The sequence below is a fragment of the Sus scrofa genome, chromosome 9 (assembly GCF_054392235.1).
Source record: "Sus scrofa isolate SSC_HxYL_T2T_F1_AM1 chromosome 9, Sscrofa_HxYL_maternal_Yorkshire_Landrace_v2.0, whole genome shotgun sequence".
Taxonomy (NCBI): Eukaryota; Metazoa; Chordata; class Mammalia; order Artiodactyla; family Suidae; genus Sus; species Sus scrofa.
The window spans coordinates 7,270,331-7,290,471 of NC_139391.1; the positions used below are offsets into that span (position 1 = coordinate 7,270,331).

Consider the following 20,141-nt stretch of genomic DNA (forward strand, 5'->3'; position numbering starts at 1 on the left):
GCGGGATTACCAACAGCATCCAACTAACAGAATGAATGAGATTGCGTATGCAGAGCTCTGGCGCAGGGCTTGGTGTACAGAGTTTTTTGATACATGAAAGGTTTTAGTATTGTGAGTGTATGCGTGTGCGTGTGTGTGTGTGCATGTGTGTGCATGCGTAGGTTCCCTTGGAAGCTCTGGAGGGGTTTCTGGTGCTCTGGCAAGAGGGTGTGAGCTGCTCCACAAACCCTGGCTCCCCCAGGCTGCAGCCACACTCTCAGTTCAGAAAAGGGGGACCTGCCCCAATCCCACCTGTGCTGGGTGAAGCTGTGTGGGAGAGATGGATGGCTTGGCGGCCACCAGGCAGGACTGGTGATTAGGAGGCTAACAGCCCAGCATCCGGGAAAGAATGGGAGAGAGGCTGAGCTATGGGGCCATCCATCAAAGCTGGCAGGCCCGGCAACACTGCACAGCGGGCTGGAGAGAAGCAGAGGACCGCGTGGAGGTGGGGAGGGAGGCGAGCTGGAGGCCAGGCAGCCAGGCCCAGCCTAGGGCCGATCTGCTTTCATCCCTCTCACTTTGGGACCACGATGTCTTCATCAGAACCATGGGCCTAAATGCCTCCCTCTGTTCAGGTAAGTTCCCGCCTCAGCAAGCTCAATCAGGCGCCAGGGCCAGGAAGACAGAGGGGTCCTTACCGCCTATACCCGTTCCCAACTCAGCCAAAGATCTCCGAGGGTGCAGAGCAGGGGGTACTGCACGGGGTCGGGGCTGGGAGCCCAAAGACCCAAGTTTGGTTTTGGCCAGGGATCAGATCCAACAAGTGATCCTTAACCTACTGTGCCAGGCTGGGGATCGAACCTGCATCCTGGCACTGCAGAGATACCACCGATCCCACAGCAGCACAGCAGGAACTCCCCCAAAGACCCAAGTTAGAAGCCATTTCTGACCTGAATCCTTCCCTGAGTACCCTCCCCCATACAACCAATCCATCCCAGGCTGGAAAGTCCATAGGCACAGCCCTTTCTTATGCAAATTTCATTCCAACGGAGGGCAAAGTCACCCAAGGTCCCTCCCTACCCACTGGAGGCCGCGGCTACCTGGACCAATTCTGGCCAGTGAGTCTGGGACGCGAGGTCTTAGCTGGAGTCTAACGGGACCCCAGCAGAGTCCTCAGTCTCAGGCTATCTCTGAAGACCTCCTTGGGTTTAATCAAGTCACTTTCCTTTGCTGAGTCTCAGTTTTCCCATCCCTAAAATTAAACAAGCAGCAACGACGCAATTCTTTGTGGGCCTCCCTTCCTGTGGGACAAACTGCAGGCTTCTCACTGGGTCTAGCCCCTCCCTGCCCTTCCCCGCTCTGCTCCTCCTGGTTCCCCACCGCGGAGCCCCCACGCAGGCTGTTCTGGACTTTTAGCAAATCCCTCGCCCATCTTCGCTTTCCGCCTCTGGACTCGCGCCTCGTGGGTCCAGTTCACCTCTGGACCCCTGCCTTTCTTCTGGAGAAATCTCCTCCTCGCTCAACGGGGCCAAAGGCATCACCTGCTCTGCAAAGCCATTTGCACAGCTCCTCTGCAACCTGGACCGGGCGGTGTCTATGTCCCCACCTCATTCTGAGATCCTACGTGAGGGCCAGGCTGGGCTGGGGAGGGTGGGCTGCTCGGGGTCTGCCACAGAGGTAGGGCTCAGAGACACTGGATGGAGGGAGGGCGGAAGGAAAGAAGAGAAAGAGGAGAAGAAAGGAAAGAGGGAGAGAAACAACGGTCCCTAAGGTCCCTTTGGAGCTAACAATCGGAATGGACCCCAGCCCGCCGCGGATGGAGCCCCACGCCCGCTCCTGCCCATCCCCCACTCCCCTTTGGCCCCTGTCACACACACCAGCACAAACGCCCAGAGCCGAAGGGGTCTCTGGCCTCTGCCGCCGCCACACTCTGACTGGAAGCTAAGAACGTGCCCGGTCGTCATAGTGATGCTGCCACGCTGTCATCACTAATTCATCGCCTGAGCCCTGGGAGGTCAGCGAGGTGTGAGAAGAACTGGACAGAACTGGTCAGAGAGGCCGCTGCGGGCAGGAGTCTTGGGGCTGTGGCCCTGGGGGAGGGTCAGGGATTAAACCGCCACCCCAGGTCCAGCTGTGGCCTTCCCTCAGGCTCCTGATGCCCTGGTAGGAAGCAGGAGCCCAGACTCTCCCCCACTGCGGCCTGTGCACCCACTGTGTGTCCATCTCAGCCCCACTGGGGGGGAGGGCAGGGTCAGCGAAGGCCAAGCGAGGAAGCCCAAGCCCTCTAACAGGGGGTCGCGGCTGTCCGTGGTCCTGATCCCTCCCACGCCTTCCCTGCGAGTCGGGCTTGGTTCTATGGGAGGTTTCCTGTGCCTCGACCTGGGCAGAGAAAGGCCAGACTCCACCTGCGAGGCCCCCTGTGCTCCTCTCACCTGGTTCCTTTATTCACAAAACCTCGAAACACGGAACCCGATGGAGCCAGGGAATGGAAATGAGACTAAAATATATTCGCTCAACTAGCAGTTACTGAACAGCGACTGAGTGGCCCTGCGGATGGAGCTTGGGTGACAATAGTAAGCCAAGCAGACCTCATTCCCACCCTTTTGGAGATCTGGGTCCTGTAAAGTCGGGACCGTGGTCTGCTTTAGATGTCATATGAACCCACCTGCTCCTTACAACATATATGAGGGTGGATATTATTAGGTCCAGTTTACAGTAAAGGAGACTGGCGCTTAGGGCGAGAAAGGAACTGCCTAAGGCCTCACAGCTGGCACCAGTCTGATCCCAAGTCTTGGTCTTGTTCCCTTCCTGGGCAGAAAGACCACAGACACAGTCCCTGCCCTCAAAGAGTTCATAGTCTAGTTTATCTGTCCAGGTCCCCAGGAATCGTCACCAGGAGATGTGCCTTGAGTCTGATCTGAACCCCTCCTGCGGCAGCTCTGTCTTGGCCCCTCTCTGCTGGGACCTCAGCGGCCGAGGCTCAGCTTTCATCTGGGTGCCTGCTGACACCTGGGGTGCTCCCAGGCCTCTCTCCACCCCCACCTTGCACGGAGGCCTCCCGCCACAGGAGGGAGTGAGGTGTGTGCTCTAAAAATACCTTAATCCCTCCCTGCTTGCGCTCTAATTAAGCTGAGTGAGTCACTACTTTAAGTAATTTATTGCTAGTTACATAATTGCTTTAATATTTGGTTCCCGAACCGGGGAACAAAAGAGCCCCTCTTCCTTTGGGGGAACTGCTGGTCCCCAGAGGGGTTTATGGCCCCTGGCTGGGGACATAAGAAGCAGAGCCATGTTGAGCCAGAGCCCCTGCTCCGTCTGGACCGACACGTGGCCATTTCCACCTGGACCCTGGGGCACACCTGACCTGAGGCCAGTGGGTCTGGGGGACACCAATGGTCTTCCTCTGTTGCCACTTCGGCAATTTCTGAGGCCACCACTCCCAGCAGACCCAGCCCTCGGACCCTGAGCCTACTCTCCGGAGCCTCCAGCCTGAGCCTCCCTTTCCTTCCCTGGCCTCGTTGCCTCTGCCAGTCCACAGCAGTCAAAGCTCAGAGAGGGCAAGCCGTTCCTTGGTGTCAGCTCGAGGAAAACCCAGCACCTGTCACAGCCCTGTAAGAAGTCACCCGCCCCCACAATCAAGTTGACTGCAGAGGGCACAGGTGAAACTTGAGGGGATGATAAAAAAAATATTCTTTTCTCGATTGAAATGGTGGCTAGATGACTGTATAGATTTATCAGAATTCACCAAATCATACACCTTGAATTGGTGATTTTATTGTATGTAAATTATACCTCAATAAAATGGGTGTAAAAAATAAAAATAAAATTTGGGTGTTCCCTTGCAGCACCATGGGTTAAAGATCTGATGTTTCTGCAGAGGCTCAGGTCACCGCTGTGGCGCGGGTTCCATCCCCGGCCCAGTAACTTCTACATGCCACAGGCACGGCCAAAAAAATAAATAAAATTTGTAGGTAAAAATAAAAATGTAAAAAGTCACCCTCCCCCACCTGCCCACTTTCTGGACCTTCAGGGCACAAGAGTCGGGCAGAATGAGCAGCCCTGCAGAAACTGAGGCGGGAGGCGCCAAGAACCAGCTAGAGAGAGCACATAGTAGGTGCGCACACCTCGGATGTCGGTTTCCCTCAGCTCCAGTCAGCAAGGGATCACTGGACACCTCCTGGGTGCACTGGCCTCAACCGCAGTAGCGCTCCCCCTGCTCTCACGCCCCCGCAGCGCAGCCGCAGCCGCAGCCCCGGGGATGAAGCCGAACTGCGGCGCCACGCGCATCCCAGGCTTTGTCGCAGTTAATCCTCCCCGCAGCCCAGTGAGGCGGGCTCTGTTCTTGTTCCCTTTCACAGAGGAGGGGACAAAGGTGGCAGAGCTCACACAGGCCCCGCAGCTAAGGAGTCGGGGAGCCGAGAGCGGAACGTGGAGGCGGCCCCCAAGGCTTGGGCTCATGATCGCTGGCACCTTCCACCTCCCTTCCCCACACCAAGTGGCACAGGTTAGGAAGCCGTGCAAGGAGGGCGTGCCTCTGACCCCAGGCCTTCAATCACGAGGTTTTCCGTAGGCAAATAGGGGCGGAGCACATGCACGCACACACACACACACACACACACACATACACATGTGCACGCACGCACGCACAGGAGGGCCAGTGATCCCGGAGAGGTGGCGCGAGGCTGAGCTGGCCTGGGGAAGGAGGCAACAGACCCGGCAGAAACCCAGAGGAAATCAGACCGGGTCTGAAAAACTGAGGCGGAGGGCATCCAGCGAAATGCCGGCTCAGGCCCCGAGGAGCCAGCGCCCTCACTGCTAGTCCTGACCCATTCCCCTTCCAATCTGTCTCTGCCTTGTTTCTGGCCCCCAGTGCCCACTCAGAACCACCTCACTGGGCACAGGCAAAAAGCCCGCAGCCTCCAACCCGTGAGGAAAACCATGGAGGATGCCATATGGCCTCTGAGCTTGGGGAGTGTGGAAGGGCTGCCAAGACCTGAAGAATGACAGCAGTTAGCCAGGGAGGGGAGGGGGCATCGGGGAAGGGCGTTCCAGGCAAAAGGAACAGCATGTGCAGGAGCTCAGAGGAGAGGTGGAGAAGCGAAGACAGCTGGATCTGCCTACCTGAGGGTATTCTGTGTTGAGTGTGGGTGTTTCTCGGTGGGTGCCATGCAGCCGGTGCTGAATCTGACGAGTCGTGCATCTGCATTAGAGCTCTGGGTCATTCGCAAGGGCGCCGCGGGTCACTCTGTTTCTTTGGTGTTTAGGTCAATTTTTTTTTCTAGGGACACACCTGCAGCATATGGAGGTTCCCAGGAGAGGGGTCGAATTGGAGTTACAGCTGCCGACCTACACCACAGCCACAGCCTCTCCGGATCCGAGCCACGTCTGCGACCTATACCACAGCTCATGGCCATGCCGGGTCCCCGACCCACTGAGCGAGGCCAGGGCTCGAACCTGCATCCTCATGGATCCTAATCGGATTCGTTTCCGCTGTGCCATGATGGGAACTCTCTCCTAGGCCAGTTTTTAAATTCATCCTGTGTCTGTTTCTTGGTGTCTGTCGATGTCCGCTGATCCCTCCACGTCTGTGGGTCTCCCCGTGTCTGTGGGCTGCGGTCTGCTTCTTGGTGTGTTGGCTTCTGGGTCTGTTTTTCTCTTTTTGTGGGTTTGTCTCCCCGTTTGTGGAGCTGTGTGTTTGTGGCCGGGCATTTCGTCCTGGAGGAGAGGCCTCAGGCCGGGGCGGGCGCGAGAGCACCTGATGATGGTCAAGCACTTAGTGGGGCGGGGGCTGCCCTGCAGATACTAATTACCGCTGATCATGAGTCAGCGGCCCGAGGCCCAGCAGAGGCTGGAAGTGAGTCCCCGCTGGCACAGGGCACTCGGATGAGCTGGCGGGGCCGAGGCCCCAGCCACCCCCAGCTCACTGATTCATCTCCCAGGAAGGCCCAAGGCCCAGGCTCTAAATGGCCAGGAGGACAGAGCTCGAACTCCAAGAGGAGGACTTCTGTTGGACTTGGCAGTGGACAGGCCATACTTGTCCTTAAGAGAGGAAGCAGCAGTGACACAGCTTTGCTCTTGGGGACCACGGTCTGAGGGGGTGGCTTGTGGGTGCTATAGATGGGTGCTTGGGGGCGGGAGGGGGAGTAGACTCCCGAGGCAGAATGAGGCAGGGACGAATGCCCTTGGAGAGGGACCTAGAGTCGTCGCACATCCCTGCAGAGGTGGGGAGACACAGGAATTCAGGCCACAGCTCGGGCAGGTGGGCTGAGGGCTGGGGACATCCACGCAACTCGCACGTCTTCAGCCGCCCCTGAAGCAACTTTCTGGCCTCTCATTTGGGTCTCCACGGCAACCTCCTCGCTGACCCCTCTAACTCACCCTCCCCTGGAGCTCCCTAAACCCCAGTGTGACCATGGCCTGAGCAACATTCTTCAGCAGCCCCCAGGCTGCCCAGCCAGGGAGCAGGGCGGTCACAGCAGGAAGTAGCTCCAGCCCAGCAGCAGGTGACAAGGTGCACCACCAGGCCTCAGTGGATGTGACAAAGTGGGTGTTCAGAGGTCGGGCCTGGCTCCAGCTCTGAGGCCTATCGGCTGTGTGACCTAGAGCAAGTGGGCACCCTCTCTGGACTTCAGTTTCCCATCCTCTCTTTGTCCCTCCAAACCTCCACCCTTTCCAGCCATGCTCTGTGCCCCAGCTTTGCCAGCTTCCCTGGCCCCCAGCTTCCAATCTGGTTTTGCCAGTGAGGACAGGAGAGCAGAGTGAGAAGTCAGGTGGCTCAGGACACCTGTACCCTCACCTACCCCACCTCCCCCCCGACAGCCTCTGTAGGGCAGCCCTCATCCAGGAGCCTGGCTTGGATCTGAAGCCCTCTCCTTGCCCCTTGGGCCTCCTGGATGCCAGTCCTAATTACCTCCACATGCCCTGCTGGTTCCTTTAATCCTGCCCCACCTCCGTAATTGATTCACCAAACTGCCTTCAATTAAACCACTTGTGTCATCTGTTTCCCCACTGCAAAAAAACCGGCTAACTCCTTGAAGGGCAGTGAGATGATTAAAGGAAGGGACTTAAACACACCCTGGGCCCCCAGGTTCTGCATCCATGGGGTCAACCAACCACAGATCGGACATACTTACAAAAAAAAAAAAAAATTCCAGAAAGTTCCAAAAAGCAAAACTTGAACTTGCCCCTTGCAGGCAACCATGTACATAGCATTCGTATTGTATTTAAACTACTTACATGGCATTTACATTACCTTAGGGATCATAAATAATCTAGAGATGATTTAACGCCTACAGGAGGAGGTACACAGGTTATACACAAATATTGCGCCATTTTCTATAAGAGACTTGAGCATTATCCTAAGAGTCTGGTATCCACAGAGGGTCCTGGAATCGCTCTCCCACCAGGATACTGAAGGACAACGGTATTCGGGGCTCTCTGGAAACGTTAGTTCTGTCCGTCTAGCCCCCAAACCCCACCCCCCTTAAAGTTTTAAGATCACTCTGGCTTTGCTTTGTTTCATGTGCTTTTTAGGGCAGCACATGTGGCCTATGGACGTTCCCAGGCTAGGGGTCGAATCCGAGCTACCGCTGCCGGCCAACACCACAGCCATAGCAACGCGGGATCCGAGCCTCGTCTCCAGCCTACCACAGCTCATGGCAAGGCTGGATCCTTTAACCCACTGAGCAAGGCCAGGGATTGAACCTGCGTCCTCAGGGTTTGGAACCACTGAGCCACAACGGGAACTCCAAGACAGCTCTGGTTTTGGAAGGATGCGATACTGGGCTGCCTGCTTCTCTCCTCTGCTCTCCTCCTGCCCAGCCTCCAGGAAGCCTCTGCCTCTGCCCCACCCAGAGCCACCATCTGAGCCTTCAGCCAGGGGCCTCCCACCCTAGAACTCCCAGGACTGCACCTGCTGTTGGCTCCCTCCCACCAGTGTCCTCACACCCAGCCCCCTGCCTCCAACCCCAAATCTCCAGGAAGACACATTTCTGTCTAGATCCCCCAAGGAAGGGGAGCTCTCCCTGCTTCCAGCTGGACAATCTAACATCTCACCTTTGGCTGCCCAGGCCACCAGGGGAAGCGCCCTGGGGCTCGAGCCCCCCCATACTGCGTGGGTGGGGGCATAGCCTCCCCTCCAACGGCAGCTAAAGCTTGCGGGAACTTCAGGAGTTTGCTGGGGCAGGAGTCGCATCCGCTGCCAAGGCCACCTCTAACCACGCCCCTGCTCATGCCCTCCCACCGCAGGGACAGGAAGCCCCTCCCTCCTTCCCTTTGGAACTGCCCCGCCCCCTCACCCTGAGCCAAGCTGGGCCTCCAGGAGCCCCCCCCACCCAAATCCCAGCGCTACCCCAGTATTTAGAGCCCTAGGAGAGGCTGCAGGGAAAGGCTTGACTGGTAGAACAGGAGAACGTAAACAAGCATCGACTGCAAAGATGAGGCATGGAGGCTTCTAGAAGAGGCCCCTCCCCTGTTCCCACCCCACTGCTGAACCAGCGACAGACTTCCCCGATTCCCAATCAGGGAGGAGGCTCACAGCAGGTGTAAGCTCTGGCAGGAACTTCAAAGTCCGCCTCTGAGGCCTGGGAGGAGTGGAGACTCCGGGGTGCAGGACGCGGCCTCAGGCCACAGACTTGAATCCCACTCCGAGCTCCCCGCCTGCTCTAGAGGCTGGAGGAAGGGAGGGAGGCCGTCCAGGCCAGACACACCTCTCTCTGCTCCAAGTCCTGCCATCCGGCCCCGATCCTGCTATGTAGCCTTGGGTTAATCACTCCCTCTCTCTGGGCTTCAGTATTTGCATCTATATAACAAGAAGACTGGGCTGGGAGTCCCTGAACCTCTCTAGTGGGGTACAGGTGTGGCCATGAAGAGTTCCCAGGGAGAACGGAAGCTAGGCATCTCTCCATCTCTCAGCCATGACAAGCATCTCAACCTGATGGCCTAGGATCCCGGCAATTCCCACCAGAGCCTAAACACAAAGATAACCTATGCCTTCTGGGTCCGCCAACAAGGAGCGGGCCAGAGTCCCCTGGGGGAAGCCCAGCCCCGCACAGGACAGCAGCTTCAGCCTGAGTCCAGGTACATCTTATCGCTCTCTTCAGGCAGGTGGGACCCAGGAAAGAAAGTGCTGAGTAGCCAGACCTCGGGCGTGGCCTTGCCGTCAGCAGAGCAGGCACGGGAGCCTTCGCACATGCCCCCTCCCCACACGCTCCTGCTGGGACAGGGACACCCACATACACAGACAGACGGATCCACCCACAGCTTTGCAGAAGGATGTGCACAGCACTCCACACACAGAAGCCGCACGTACACACAGGTGACCAGGCACCAATAAACTGGCACGAGAATGGACAGTCACGTGTTCACATCTGTGACTATGTCCACACTTTCATACATTGACTCACACCCTCTCAGACCCATTTACACACTTGTCCGACTGACTGGACGTTGGCATTCCCACACATGCAGCCTCAGACACCAAGAAATCAACCAATCTCACCCCCATCTCCGTGTCAAGGAAAGCACGATCCAGTAGAAATCCAGACGCCGACTAAATACTAAATACATCAGTCTAAGTACTTTCCAGAGCTAAGCCCGCCCCAGAACCGAGAGGAAAGAATTTCGTATCTTCAGGCTTAACCTCTCCAGTGTGTCTGTCCCTGCCGGGTGCGGTCTCGCCTCTCCCTCTAGCCTTTCTCCCTTTGCCATTGCAGCAAGGCGCTCCCGCCTGCAGCCCAGCAAGAGGAGAACAGTGGGCGGCCCTCCCCGCACCTTCACCTCTGCTCCTCCTCCTCCAGCCTCCGCAAACCTAAGATCCGGGCTGGAATGGACCGTGTGAAACAGCGACCCCTGCTGGAGGGAGGTGGCGTTACAGCACAGCTTTATGGCGGTCCCCAGGCCGAGGTGGAGCGGCGCAGGGAAGAAGGGAGAGGGAGAAGAGGAAGGCGGAGAGGACCAAGAAGAGGTTGAGAAGAAGTGCGGCGGCAGAGGAGGAGCAAGATGCTGGCAGCACCAAGAACAGAGTTCAGGAGTTCCCGTTGTGGTGCAGCAGAAAGGAATCTGACTAGGAACCATGAGGTTGTGGGTTTGATCCCTGGCCTGGCTCAGTGGGTTAAGGATCTGGCGTTGCCGTGAGCTGTGGTGTAGGTGGCAGACACGGCTCAGATCCCTTGTTGCTGTGGCTGTGGCATAGGCCGGCAGCTACGGCTCCAATCAGACCCCTAGCCTGGGAGCCTCCATATGCTGCGGATGCGGCCCTGAAAGACCAACAAACAAAATAAAACAAAGCAAAACCAAATGGAGTTCAGAAGCCTCAAGCTGTCTTGGGTTTCTTCTCTCCAATCCAGTCAGCCCAGGCTGCAAGATCAATCCCCCCAAAGCCCAACTCGAATCACACTCTGCCTCTGCTCAAAACCCTTGGGCCACAGCAGGAAGTCCAAGCTCAGCCTGGAGTCAGATTTCTGGGGCTGGTCAGTCCACCTCTTAGCCTCACATGCCAAGGAGCCCGGCCCTCGCCGTCTGTCCTTTGAGCCAGGGCTCGTTCGCCTGCTCCTCTGCTGAGATGTCTAATTGTCCATAGCTTGCCTGTCCTTCGAGGTCTGCCCTTGCCATCTGGGACAAAACCCCATGGAAAGGGTAGGAGCTTTGGGGGCAGACGGACCGGGGCTCCAGGTACGGCCTGAGCACCTCTGGGCAAGTTATTTCCCCGATCAGATCCTCTATCTCTTCATCCAGAAGACAGCAGTCTCTTGGGTGTGTGGTGAGGATTAAATGAGATCAGAGATGTGGAAGCAGTGCTCTGGAAGCTGTCAACTTCTGTGTGAATGTGTGAAGAGTCATAATTACGGCTTAATCCTTTTATCCCTGCACCCACCTGCACCCGCCAAGACATGGCGGGGGTGAGCGATGCCCGAGGGAAGGGACGGAGGCTGCCTCCCAGGGCCTGCCCCGGGCAGCCCTCGGCAGGCAGCGGGGTGAGGATTTGGCTCCACGGAGGGAGCACAAAGTGTACTCACTGCAAATTCACAACTACAACTCCCAGAATGACTCACAGGCGGCCATGGGCGTGGCCACAGGCTGAAGCCCTCAGCTAGAACCTTCCTCCATCGTGTTCCCTGGGGATTCGGCTCAGCCGAGAACAGACGGAGACCGGCAGCCTAGGGAGGTGGTCCCAAGTCTCTGAGACCCCGTGTCCCCTCCCACGGAGCCCCCACCCTTCTCACCAGTCCCACCACCACGGTTCTGTCTGAGTCCGCCTTGTCTCTCCCACACGATGACAGCTTCTGGGCACACTAGCTCTGGTCTCTCCCGCTCCGGCCCCCCACTGAATCTTTCTAAAAGAGTAGGTGAGTGTGGGTGGCTCATGATGGCAGCAGCGAACCTTTATGAGCACCTGCTGCATGCCTGGCACTCAGCACTCTCCTTCCAGATACTTCCCAGTCATCGTGCCAGAAAAGTATTATTATTCCCGCTCCACTATTCACATGGGGTCCAGAGAAATTGAGTTGCCCAGGACCACTCAGCTACAGAGCAAAGTTGCCGAAACTGAACTTACATCTGTCTGCCACCTTCTCTATTCTGCGTTCAGAGCCTTCTCCACACCCAGGGTAGCCATCCACAGAGTGAGAGCCTAGCAGCCCCAGGGTTCTCATATCCCAGCAACTATTCAGTTGGGAAGTCCTCCCAGTTGTCTGACTTAAATCCTTTCAGCTGCACCAAGCCCCAGTTGCCTCCTGTTTTTCAGGGAAGGCAGTGAGAAGGGTGACTTCGGGGACTTAAAAGAAGTGGGTCACCTCCCTGGAGATGTGGCCTTTCCCAGAGAGGGGCAGCTGAACAATGGGAGATAAACGTGTTGAAAACATCCCTGTTACTAAATATATCTTCCCGAGAGGATGAGGGTGCTGACAGGGAGCCCATGGCCCCCACCCTGGAGGCCGCAATCTTGTGGCTCAGACAAGCCAGAGTGCTCAGAGCAGCAGACAAGGCAGCTCCGGCTGGGGCTGGCCGTCCGGGGGCTGCGGCAGAGGCGGGTGGGAGGCCAGTCTGGAAGTGGGTGACTCTCCTCCAGCCAAAGCTGCCAAGCCCAAGCTGGCCTATTTGCATATTACTTTGCATTCATTTGCATGCCACTTTCTGGAAGGGGCCCATCTTCTTCGGCCGCTGCTTCTCCCTTATTCCCAGGGTCTCTGTTTGTTCCCTGAACACCCCATTCTCCGGCCAGGAGGAGACCCTCAGCAGGCCCTGCTGGGGGCACTGGGAGAGACCAAGAAGGAGCACCAGGCATGCCACCTGTCAAGGCTATTGGAGAACATCTGGTGGCAGAAAGGGCTCCCGTGCTCGGACTTCCCTCTCCTTGCTCCTCTCCCGCCTGTCTCTGCCCCGTCCTTCCTCTGCCCTTGAACTTCATGCTTGGCCACCCGGAACCCCTGGGCTCCTCGCTGAACAAAGCGGTGCTGCGCTCACCTCAAGGTCTTTGCGGTCCCTCTTCCTGGCCAGTCTTTACCCGGGCTTCCCTCTGAGCAGCGGGCACTGGCTGTCCCTGTCCCCACAGGACGGCCCTGCTTGCTGGGCGGCAATCCATTGAATGGCTGCTGAAGGGAGGACGGAACCCTGATCCCCCCCTGCTGAACCCCTCCAGTCCCCTCTCCCTGGATGGCATCTGTCACCTGCAGGAGGGCGGGCTCAAGGGGGCCCCGGCCTCCTACTCCCCCTCATGCCCAGAGCCCGCTCTTGTGAAGTCAGGTTCCACAGCCCCTCTGCGCTGCTGGAAGTTCTCCTCGCTGTCTATCCTCTCTCCCTGTCTCCTTAATCTGGCCATGCCCGCTGCTGCTTCTTTTCTTTCTTTCTTTTTCTTTTTTTGCTTTTCAGGGCCGCACCTGCAGCATGTGGAAGTTCCCAGGCGCTAGGGGTCAAATCGGAGCTGCAGCTGCCGGCCTACACCACAGCCATAACGCCAGATCCAAAGCCATATCTGTGACCTACACCACAGCTCACGGCAACACCGGATCCCTGACCCACTGAATGAGGCCAGGGATCAAACCTGCAACCCCATGGATGCCTGCTTCTTTATCATCACTTTGCTGAGGGCTCAGGGACAGCCCCATGTGACTTTACCACCTGTAGTTGGAGTAAAGGCTGCTCTCTCTCCCCATGCTCCCTGCAGAGGGTGTTCAGGTGTCCATAGAACCTCCTGGGCCACTACGTCCCAGCCTGGCCCCACTTAGGCAGAAGGATGGTGACTCAGGGTGAAGAAATGACACCAGGCCGGGCAGCCTGGGGTAGCTCAGCCCTACCAGGGAAGGGCTGCCCAAGAGGGATGGGATGAGAATCCCGTTCCTGGGGGCTGGAAGCGGGGCCGGGGAGGCCCGCGGGCAAGCTGTAGAGAGGAGAGAAGCAACTGCTAGAAAGAAGGTGGCCCAGATGCTATCATGTCCCCTCCCCCTCAGAGGCTGCCCTGAGCCTGGGTACCCAGCCGTGTGCTGGGAGTCGGGTGGGGGGAGTACAGGCCGATGGCTCTTGCCTTTGAGGAACTGCTTGGCTGGCTGGGTAAGGAGCTTGCACACAGGGAGATGCAGGGGGAGGCAGGGAGAGGGCTGATCCGGGACTGCAATTTTGTTTTTTTTGGCTGAATTGGCAGCATGTGGAAGTTCCCAGGCCAGGAATTGAACCTGCACCACAGCAGTGACCCAAGCCACTGCAGTGACAATGCCAGATCCTTAACCGGCTGTGCCCCAGGAGAACTCCTGGGGCTGCGTGACTGATCCTGTGCTGTCAGGGAGAGGGACTTCAGGGCGGGTCTTGGGCTCAGAGGGAGAGGGGAATCAAGGAGGGCTTCCTAGTGGAGGCTTCCTATTCAGAAGCCCTTCCCCAGCTCCCTAATTCTACAAGGACAAGTTGAAGCCCTTTACCAGCCCCTGAGCCTGGGGCTTGAGACCCTACAGAATGTGGTCGCTTCCGCCCCTCTTCCTCTTCTCAACTTCCTGCTCGCTCCTGCCACCAACCCAGACTCTTTCTGTCCCCTGCACACACAATGCATTTTCGCACGTCTCCCCACACCTACAGGCCGTTTCCGGTGCCCCTTCCCTGCCCGGGCAACTCCTGGCCATCCTTCAAGATCCAGCTCGAATGTCTCCCTCGGCAGCCCTGGCTTGGTGGGGGGCCCCCTTGACTCCCACAGTTCCCCTCTGCCCAGCCCTGTTCACTGCGGGGCTGTCGATTCTCCTTCTGCCTCCCTCATCAGACTGGGCGCTCCCTGAGGGCAAGGGCTGGGGCCGAGTCCTCTCCGTGTGCTCAGAGGCCAGCCCAGGGGGCACCAAGCAGGCCCTGGGGGACCTCTGTTGCGTAAAGGATGGAATAAATGAATGGCTGGGTGCTGGAACAAAGCTTGCTGAGCAGGCAGATTGCAGAGGCTGAAGCGGCAGAAGCCTGAGGTGTGCAGGCCGGACCGACGGCAGCCCGGCGGAGGGGCGACTCCCAGGCCATTAAGACAGAAGAGGGGTATTATCGGAGTTCTGCCTCCCCCATTTGGCTAGATCCCAGCCAAGCCATCAGGACTCCCCAGGGACCAGAGGCTGGCGTGGGAAGCAGGAAGAGTGGCAGGGGGAGCTGGGAGTTGCAGGAGCTACAGGCAGTTAACCCTCACGGAGCCTGCCCAGCTCAGGCAGCAAGAGGTCCCGCACAGGCCGGAGGGGGAAGGGGACTGAGGCTCAGATCTGGTGAAGGGCTTCAGCCCCAGCCTCACAGCCGGAGGGGTGACAAAGCCACAGCCTTGGTTTCCCTGTCTGGGAAGAGATGGCTCCCCATCTCCGACCGCCTGCACCTGGGCCGGAGACCCTCCAGGGGTCCCTCCACCACCTGCCCTGCCTTCCAAGAGTTTTAGCTTTCGGACATCCGGACCGTCTGATGTCTCAGCACCGCACCCCCAGCTCCAGTCCAAGCCCGAGCCACCTCCGTGCTCTCTTCATAAAGGCCCCGGTCTCCTCTGGCCCTTGGCCCACTTGGGCCCGGGCCTCACTGATGTCCCCCTTGGTCTGGCCTCCACACTAGCCCCCGGGCCCCCGCCCCTCCCTTCCAGTTCAACCTTGACCGTGCCGTCGAGGCAACTGTCTGAATCTCACATCTGATGATGTCTCCGCATTGAGCAAAACCTTCCCGAAGTCCCCGGGGCCCTCGGGATAAAGCCCAAGAGGCCAGGAGGCCGAGTCCTGCCAGATGTGGTTCCCACTTAGCCCTCCAGCCTCCTCACAGCTCCAGGCACGTGCCAGTCCCAACCCAGGGCCTTTGCTTATGCTGCGCCCCCCTCCCGCCGCCCACCTGTTAGCTGGATCCTAGTCTTTGCTGCTTAATTCTTTTCAAGCTATTTTATGCTAGGAAGCTTGGGAGGCCCCAGAACAGAGCCAGCATTGCCGATTTCTTTTGTGCATCTCCCCACAGGGTGCAGGATGAATTGGCATGGGCTCGTGGAGGTGGGCACACACTTAGCCACCCCCACCCTGCCTCTGTGGGCCACAGTATCCCAGCTGGGTCCTCGACCACCAGGGGAAGGAAACCGCCACCCACACGCACTCAGATGAACACGCGCCTACAGACACACACACACACCAGCCACACAAGCGCCAAGATACATACTCATGCACACCAGCACCGTGACCACACACCCATAACACTGGCGCTAACACAGACACCCATGTGGGACACACACACTCCTTCACACAAACGCTCGTATAGACTCTCAGAGTCCCACCACGAGGCTCACACACCCTGATAAGCTGCTTGCACATCCAACCACCAAGGACCCCAGAAGTCTACACCTCACACGTGCATGCACACACATACACACCCTCTCACAGCCTGGCACAGACCTGTGTCGCCACCGACTTGGAGATGTGTGTCACTCGGCTGCCACCTTAGCAGCCCTCAGACAATGGAAAGGCACCTCCACAGACCCCTCCACTCACCGCACAAGCAGCCTCCTGCACACGGGCGCTCACGAGCCTGGTGCGCAGGGGACCCCATTCCAACCAATCCTATTCCCAGCTCTCTCTGGGACAGAGGCTCTGGGGACAAAGTTGCCTAAATCGGAGGCTCTGAATCCCAATCCCCAGTCCATGAAGGGCAGTTGCCCCAGACCCTTTCCTGCTCCAAGTCCACTCTTATTCATAATTCATGCCCTCTCTCCCTCTCTCCCTCTCTCGCTCACACCCCCCCCCCAGGGCCCTGGACATCATCCCTCTCCAGGGTCCTGAATCTATCAGACTCCAGAGCTCCTTGGAACACTGCCTGCACCCCTCCCAAGCCACCTCCCTCCCCCCTTCACTCCCCCTCCCCAGCCCCGAAGGCATGGTTTCGGTTTATTACCAACGCCTCCCCAGGCACCAGCGTCCTCAGTGGGACCCCAGCCCCAACACGCCTTAGGTGATGTCAGCACCCCCACCAGACACAGAGACCCCCCCCCCATACTACAGTCCAGTAACCAGGCGCCTAGGAGCAGAATCGATCCTCCCACGTGGCTCAGCTCCACACTAACCCCAGCTCCTCGGAGGGACTCCCGGGGGACCCTGTCCACGGCACCTCCTGCAGCTACTCACCCGGACCCCAGCCCCTCGATAGTACTCACGGCTCAGCCGGTCTCGCTGCCGGGTACTGCTGGCTCCTGCAGAGGATGGAGTGGCCGCATGCCTGCCCCATCGCTCCTCATCGTCTGCCTCCCCAGCCAGACTAAAGTGGCACCTCGCCCTGTCCACCCTGCCCGGGGTTCCAGGCAGGGCGCCTGGCCCAGCAGGCACGGGGACCCGAGCAGTGGCCTGTCCTCGACTCAGTCTGGACTTAACACCCCAATCCACCAGCTCTGCCGCCCAGGCTGCTCCCGCTTCTCCCGCTACCAATGCCTCTGCCGCTAGGCTGGCTCTGGGAGGAGGCTGGAGCAGGTCTGATAATGCAGAAGGGGGAGGGAGGAGGGAGGAGGAACAGAGAGGCCCAGACAGAGAGGGAGAGAGAGAGGGAGGGGTAGGGAGAGACTCCGGCTGGGAGAGAGCAAAAGACTCACACACAGAGGGAGAGACTAGAGGGAGAAACAGACAGAGACAGGAAGGGAGAGAAACGCACAAGGAGAGGAGAGAGGGATCAGGGCCCCGCAGAGATCGAGATGGAAATACAAAGAGATCAGAGAGGCGCAGGGAACCACACACAGAGGAACAAAGACAGGAAAGAAAAAGGAGGAAAAAAAGCAAAGACATAAATGGAGGGGGTGAGGGAGAGGAAGAGAGGAACGGTCGGGGGAGCCCAGACGGTGTGAGGATGGGGGGCTTTGAGGGGTTTGCAAGGCTCTTGGGCTGGAGGGGATCTGGGGATGAAGGGCAGGTGGACAGAACCCAGACCCTCAGAGAGTCGCTCAGGGACGGGGACCCTGTGCCCCGCTCAAGCACGGAGGGGCCAGGCCTCCCAGCAGATCTAGCTCCTCTGGGCCCCCTTACCGGGTCTGTATCATGAGCCAGGGCGGAGCCCCAGCATGGAGCTGGGCATGCACGAGGCTCTGGGGGGGGGGTGTCAAAGTCTCATCACGGGGCTCTGCTTAGCAGGACCCTGCGGGAGCTGATGCTTGAGCACGGACTTCTGCTAGGCGTTGTGGGCGCCCAGGTCACCGCACGCCCCACGAGGCTTCACGGTTCACAGGCTATCAGCTTGGAGGAGTGCCTGTGGCACCTCTGCCCTGTCCCTAAGGGCAGATGGGCTCCTGACCCAGTGAATAGGGGCGTTTTAGGCAAAGAGACAGGTAGGAAGCTCTTTCAACAGAGCTCCTGTTGGACAGAGACAAAGCTCCACACTTTGAGGCAGGAGAGATGAGGGTTCAAGTCTTGGTTCCACCACTAACTTATTCATTCATTCATTCACAAACACCTAGCACTGGCCAACGTCATCAGATATGACTCGGACTGTTCCTTGCCTCGGAGAAGCAACCGGGCGTGGGTGGGGGGGACTTGCTGTGTGACAAAGGGAAGCAGGGGTCTTTGGTGCCCAAGGGAGCCCCTGATCTGGGGGAGCATTTCCAGAAGAGAGGATGTCAGTTGGGCTTTCAAAGGCAAGGAGGACCCAGGACAAAGGGGGTGATTCCAGGCTAGGGGAACTGAACGGACCCCTCACCAGGAACCCCACCTCTCGGAGCTGTCAGGGGAGTAAGCCCTGCCGCACACACCAAGCTCTAGGCAAAAGCCCATGAGAAAAGCCCACGAGGTCAAGTGGACACCTGGCCTGCGCATGGGCACAGGGTGCAGGATGGGCAGGAATGACCGGGCTCGGGCAGGAGGCCTGCCACGTTGAGTGCTAGAGGAAGCAGTTGTTGGCGAAGCGTTAGCAAAGAAAACGGGAGGGAGACTTTTGCTCCCCACTGTGGCCCCAGAAGGTAGAATTTTAGATCTTTGGAAGCTCTGGGCAAACTCTTTCCTCAGCCTGAACCAGCCCAGGGACCCGGGGGCTCCAAAAGGCAGTATGGGCCTCTCATAGCTCCCCTCATGCCCTAAGGAGCCTGGGGTGAGTCAGAGGAGGTCAAAGGAGGGTGCCTTCTGGGCGGGGAGGCCTCACGTGGCCCTCAGCCCCGTGTCTGCTCTCCTGTCTGGAGAGGGTCAGGGGGCCTCGGCTTCAGAAGCCTCCTGGGAACATGTGCAGCAAGTCAGGTGGCCGGAAGGGTGGTGTCCCCATCCCACCGGCCCAGCAGCTTCCACAGCTGTCCCAGAAGTAAGGGGTCTGCAGGAAGGAGGTGCAAGATGCGAATTTGTGAATTTCAGGACTTAGGGCCAGGCAGGTGGGAGTTCAAATCCCAGCTCTGCCATGTGCCCGGGGGAAGTTATTTAACCTCTCTGAACTTCGATTTAGTCTTATTGGCAAAATGAGGTTGCAAACTCTAAGCTCAAAGAGTTGTGAGGTTTGGGGACCATCTGTCAAGTTTCCAATAAAGAGCGTACCCCTCCCCTCCAGAGGTGGAATTGATGTGGCTGAGAAACAACTCTGAATGCTGGGGTAGGGGCTCCTACCGGGCACTGCCGGGTGACCGGAGGTGCAGGGTGGCGGGGAGGCCTGAGGCTTCCCAGGCCTGCTCTTCCTTCCTCCACCTCGAACCAGCCTGCAAGAGCAGCCGCCGGGGCAGGAACTAAAGGTCCCGTGCGGTTGCAGCGAAGCTCCGCCCACCGCGGGCCCCGCCCCCGGTCGCTCTCCAGGGTGCTGATCAGCGCCAGCCACGGTCGCACTCCCTGGCCTGAGGCCCCGCAGGCGTCAGCAGACACCGCTTTTTGCGAGTTGGGGATCTGGAGGAAGATGGGAGAAAGCAGGATGCTCCTGGGCGGGCCAAGCGGCTGCTCTAGGCGATGGGAGGATGCGGCCTCGGCAACCCAGCCTCGGCCCTGCACCCACAGCCTCGCGAGGACTGCAGGCTCCACAGGCTCCAGCTACCTCCTGGTCGCAAGAGAAGGCGGCTTCTTTCCGTGCCCTCCCCGCTGTTTCCCTCCTGCCTTCCCAGCTGCCCCTCCTCTATCTCGCTCACTGGTTCTTCCTATTTTCACCCCCTCAATAGGGGTGCTCCTCACTGGAGCACCGGACCGGTCTCCCCTCATTCTCTACTCCCCGCCCCCCGCGCCTTCCCCCAACACACCGGCTCTGAGCGCCCCCCCGTGGTCTCCCTGCAGCTCCAGATGTCCAGTTCGCGCGGCCTCCTGAACAGGTTCTCTGGAAACATCCCATAGGACCCTCACACTCACATACCCCACATCCAGCACATCTTTCGTCTCCACAAAAGCATCAGCAAACATCCCATCCCTGGTCTGAAAATTGCAAAGTTGCTTCGCCTCTTTGCTCCCCTTCCCTTCCTGTGTCGAATCTGTCATGAAGGCCTGTCAATTGTCCCTCTGTAATTTCCTCACCTCTGCCCACTCTCTCCTCGCCCCAATTTACTGCCCCTCTTCTGGCCATTCTCCAGGCCCTACCCCAACTTGACCCCTTTATTCCAACTCCGTCCTGCACCCAGCACTGATTTTCTCAGACATCTAGCTGGTCGTGTAACTCCTCCTCGAGGCCTCTGCACGGCTCCCAGGACTCTCAGGGTAAACGCCAAGCTCCCCGGCCTGGCACGAGGTCTCTCGTGGTTGACCCTGGCCGACCACTCCGTCCTCTGCTCC

At 58.5% G+C, this 20,141-nt stretch overlaps 1 protein-coding gene across 4 annotated transcripts in view; it reads right to left on the reverse strand.

The window, feature by feature from the left end:
• Nucleotides 1-16,885, reverse strand: part of PDE2A (phosphodiesterase 2A) — a 91,186-nt gene extending 74,301 nt beyond the window's left edge. For 3 of the 4 annotated variants that reach the window (XM_084975172.1, XM_003482557.5, XM_013999451.3), the window contains exon 1: nucleotides 16,595-16,885. In XM_084975172.1, the coding sequence (XP_084831298.1) occupies nucleotides 16,595-16,665 (71 nt within the window). In that variant the 5' untranslated portion in view covers nucleotides 16,666-16,885. Of the gene's footprint in view, nucleotides 1-9,478; nucleotides 9,614-16,594 lie in introns of those variants that run through there. The other variant, XM_021102285.2, reaches the window with a different exon arrangement.
• Between the last annotated feature and the right edge of the window lie 3,256 nt (nucleotides 16,886-20,141).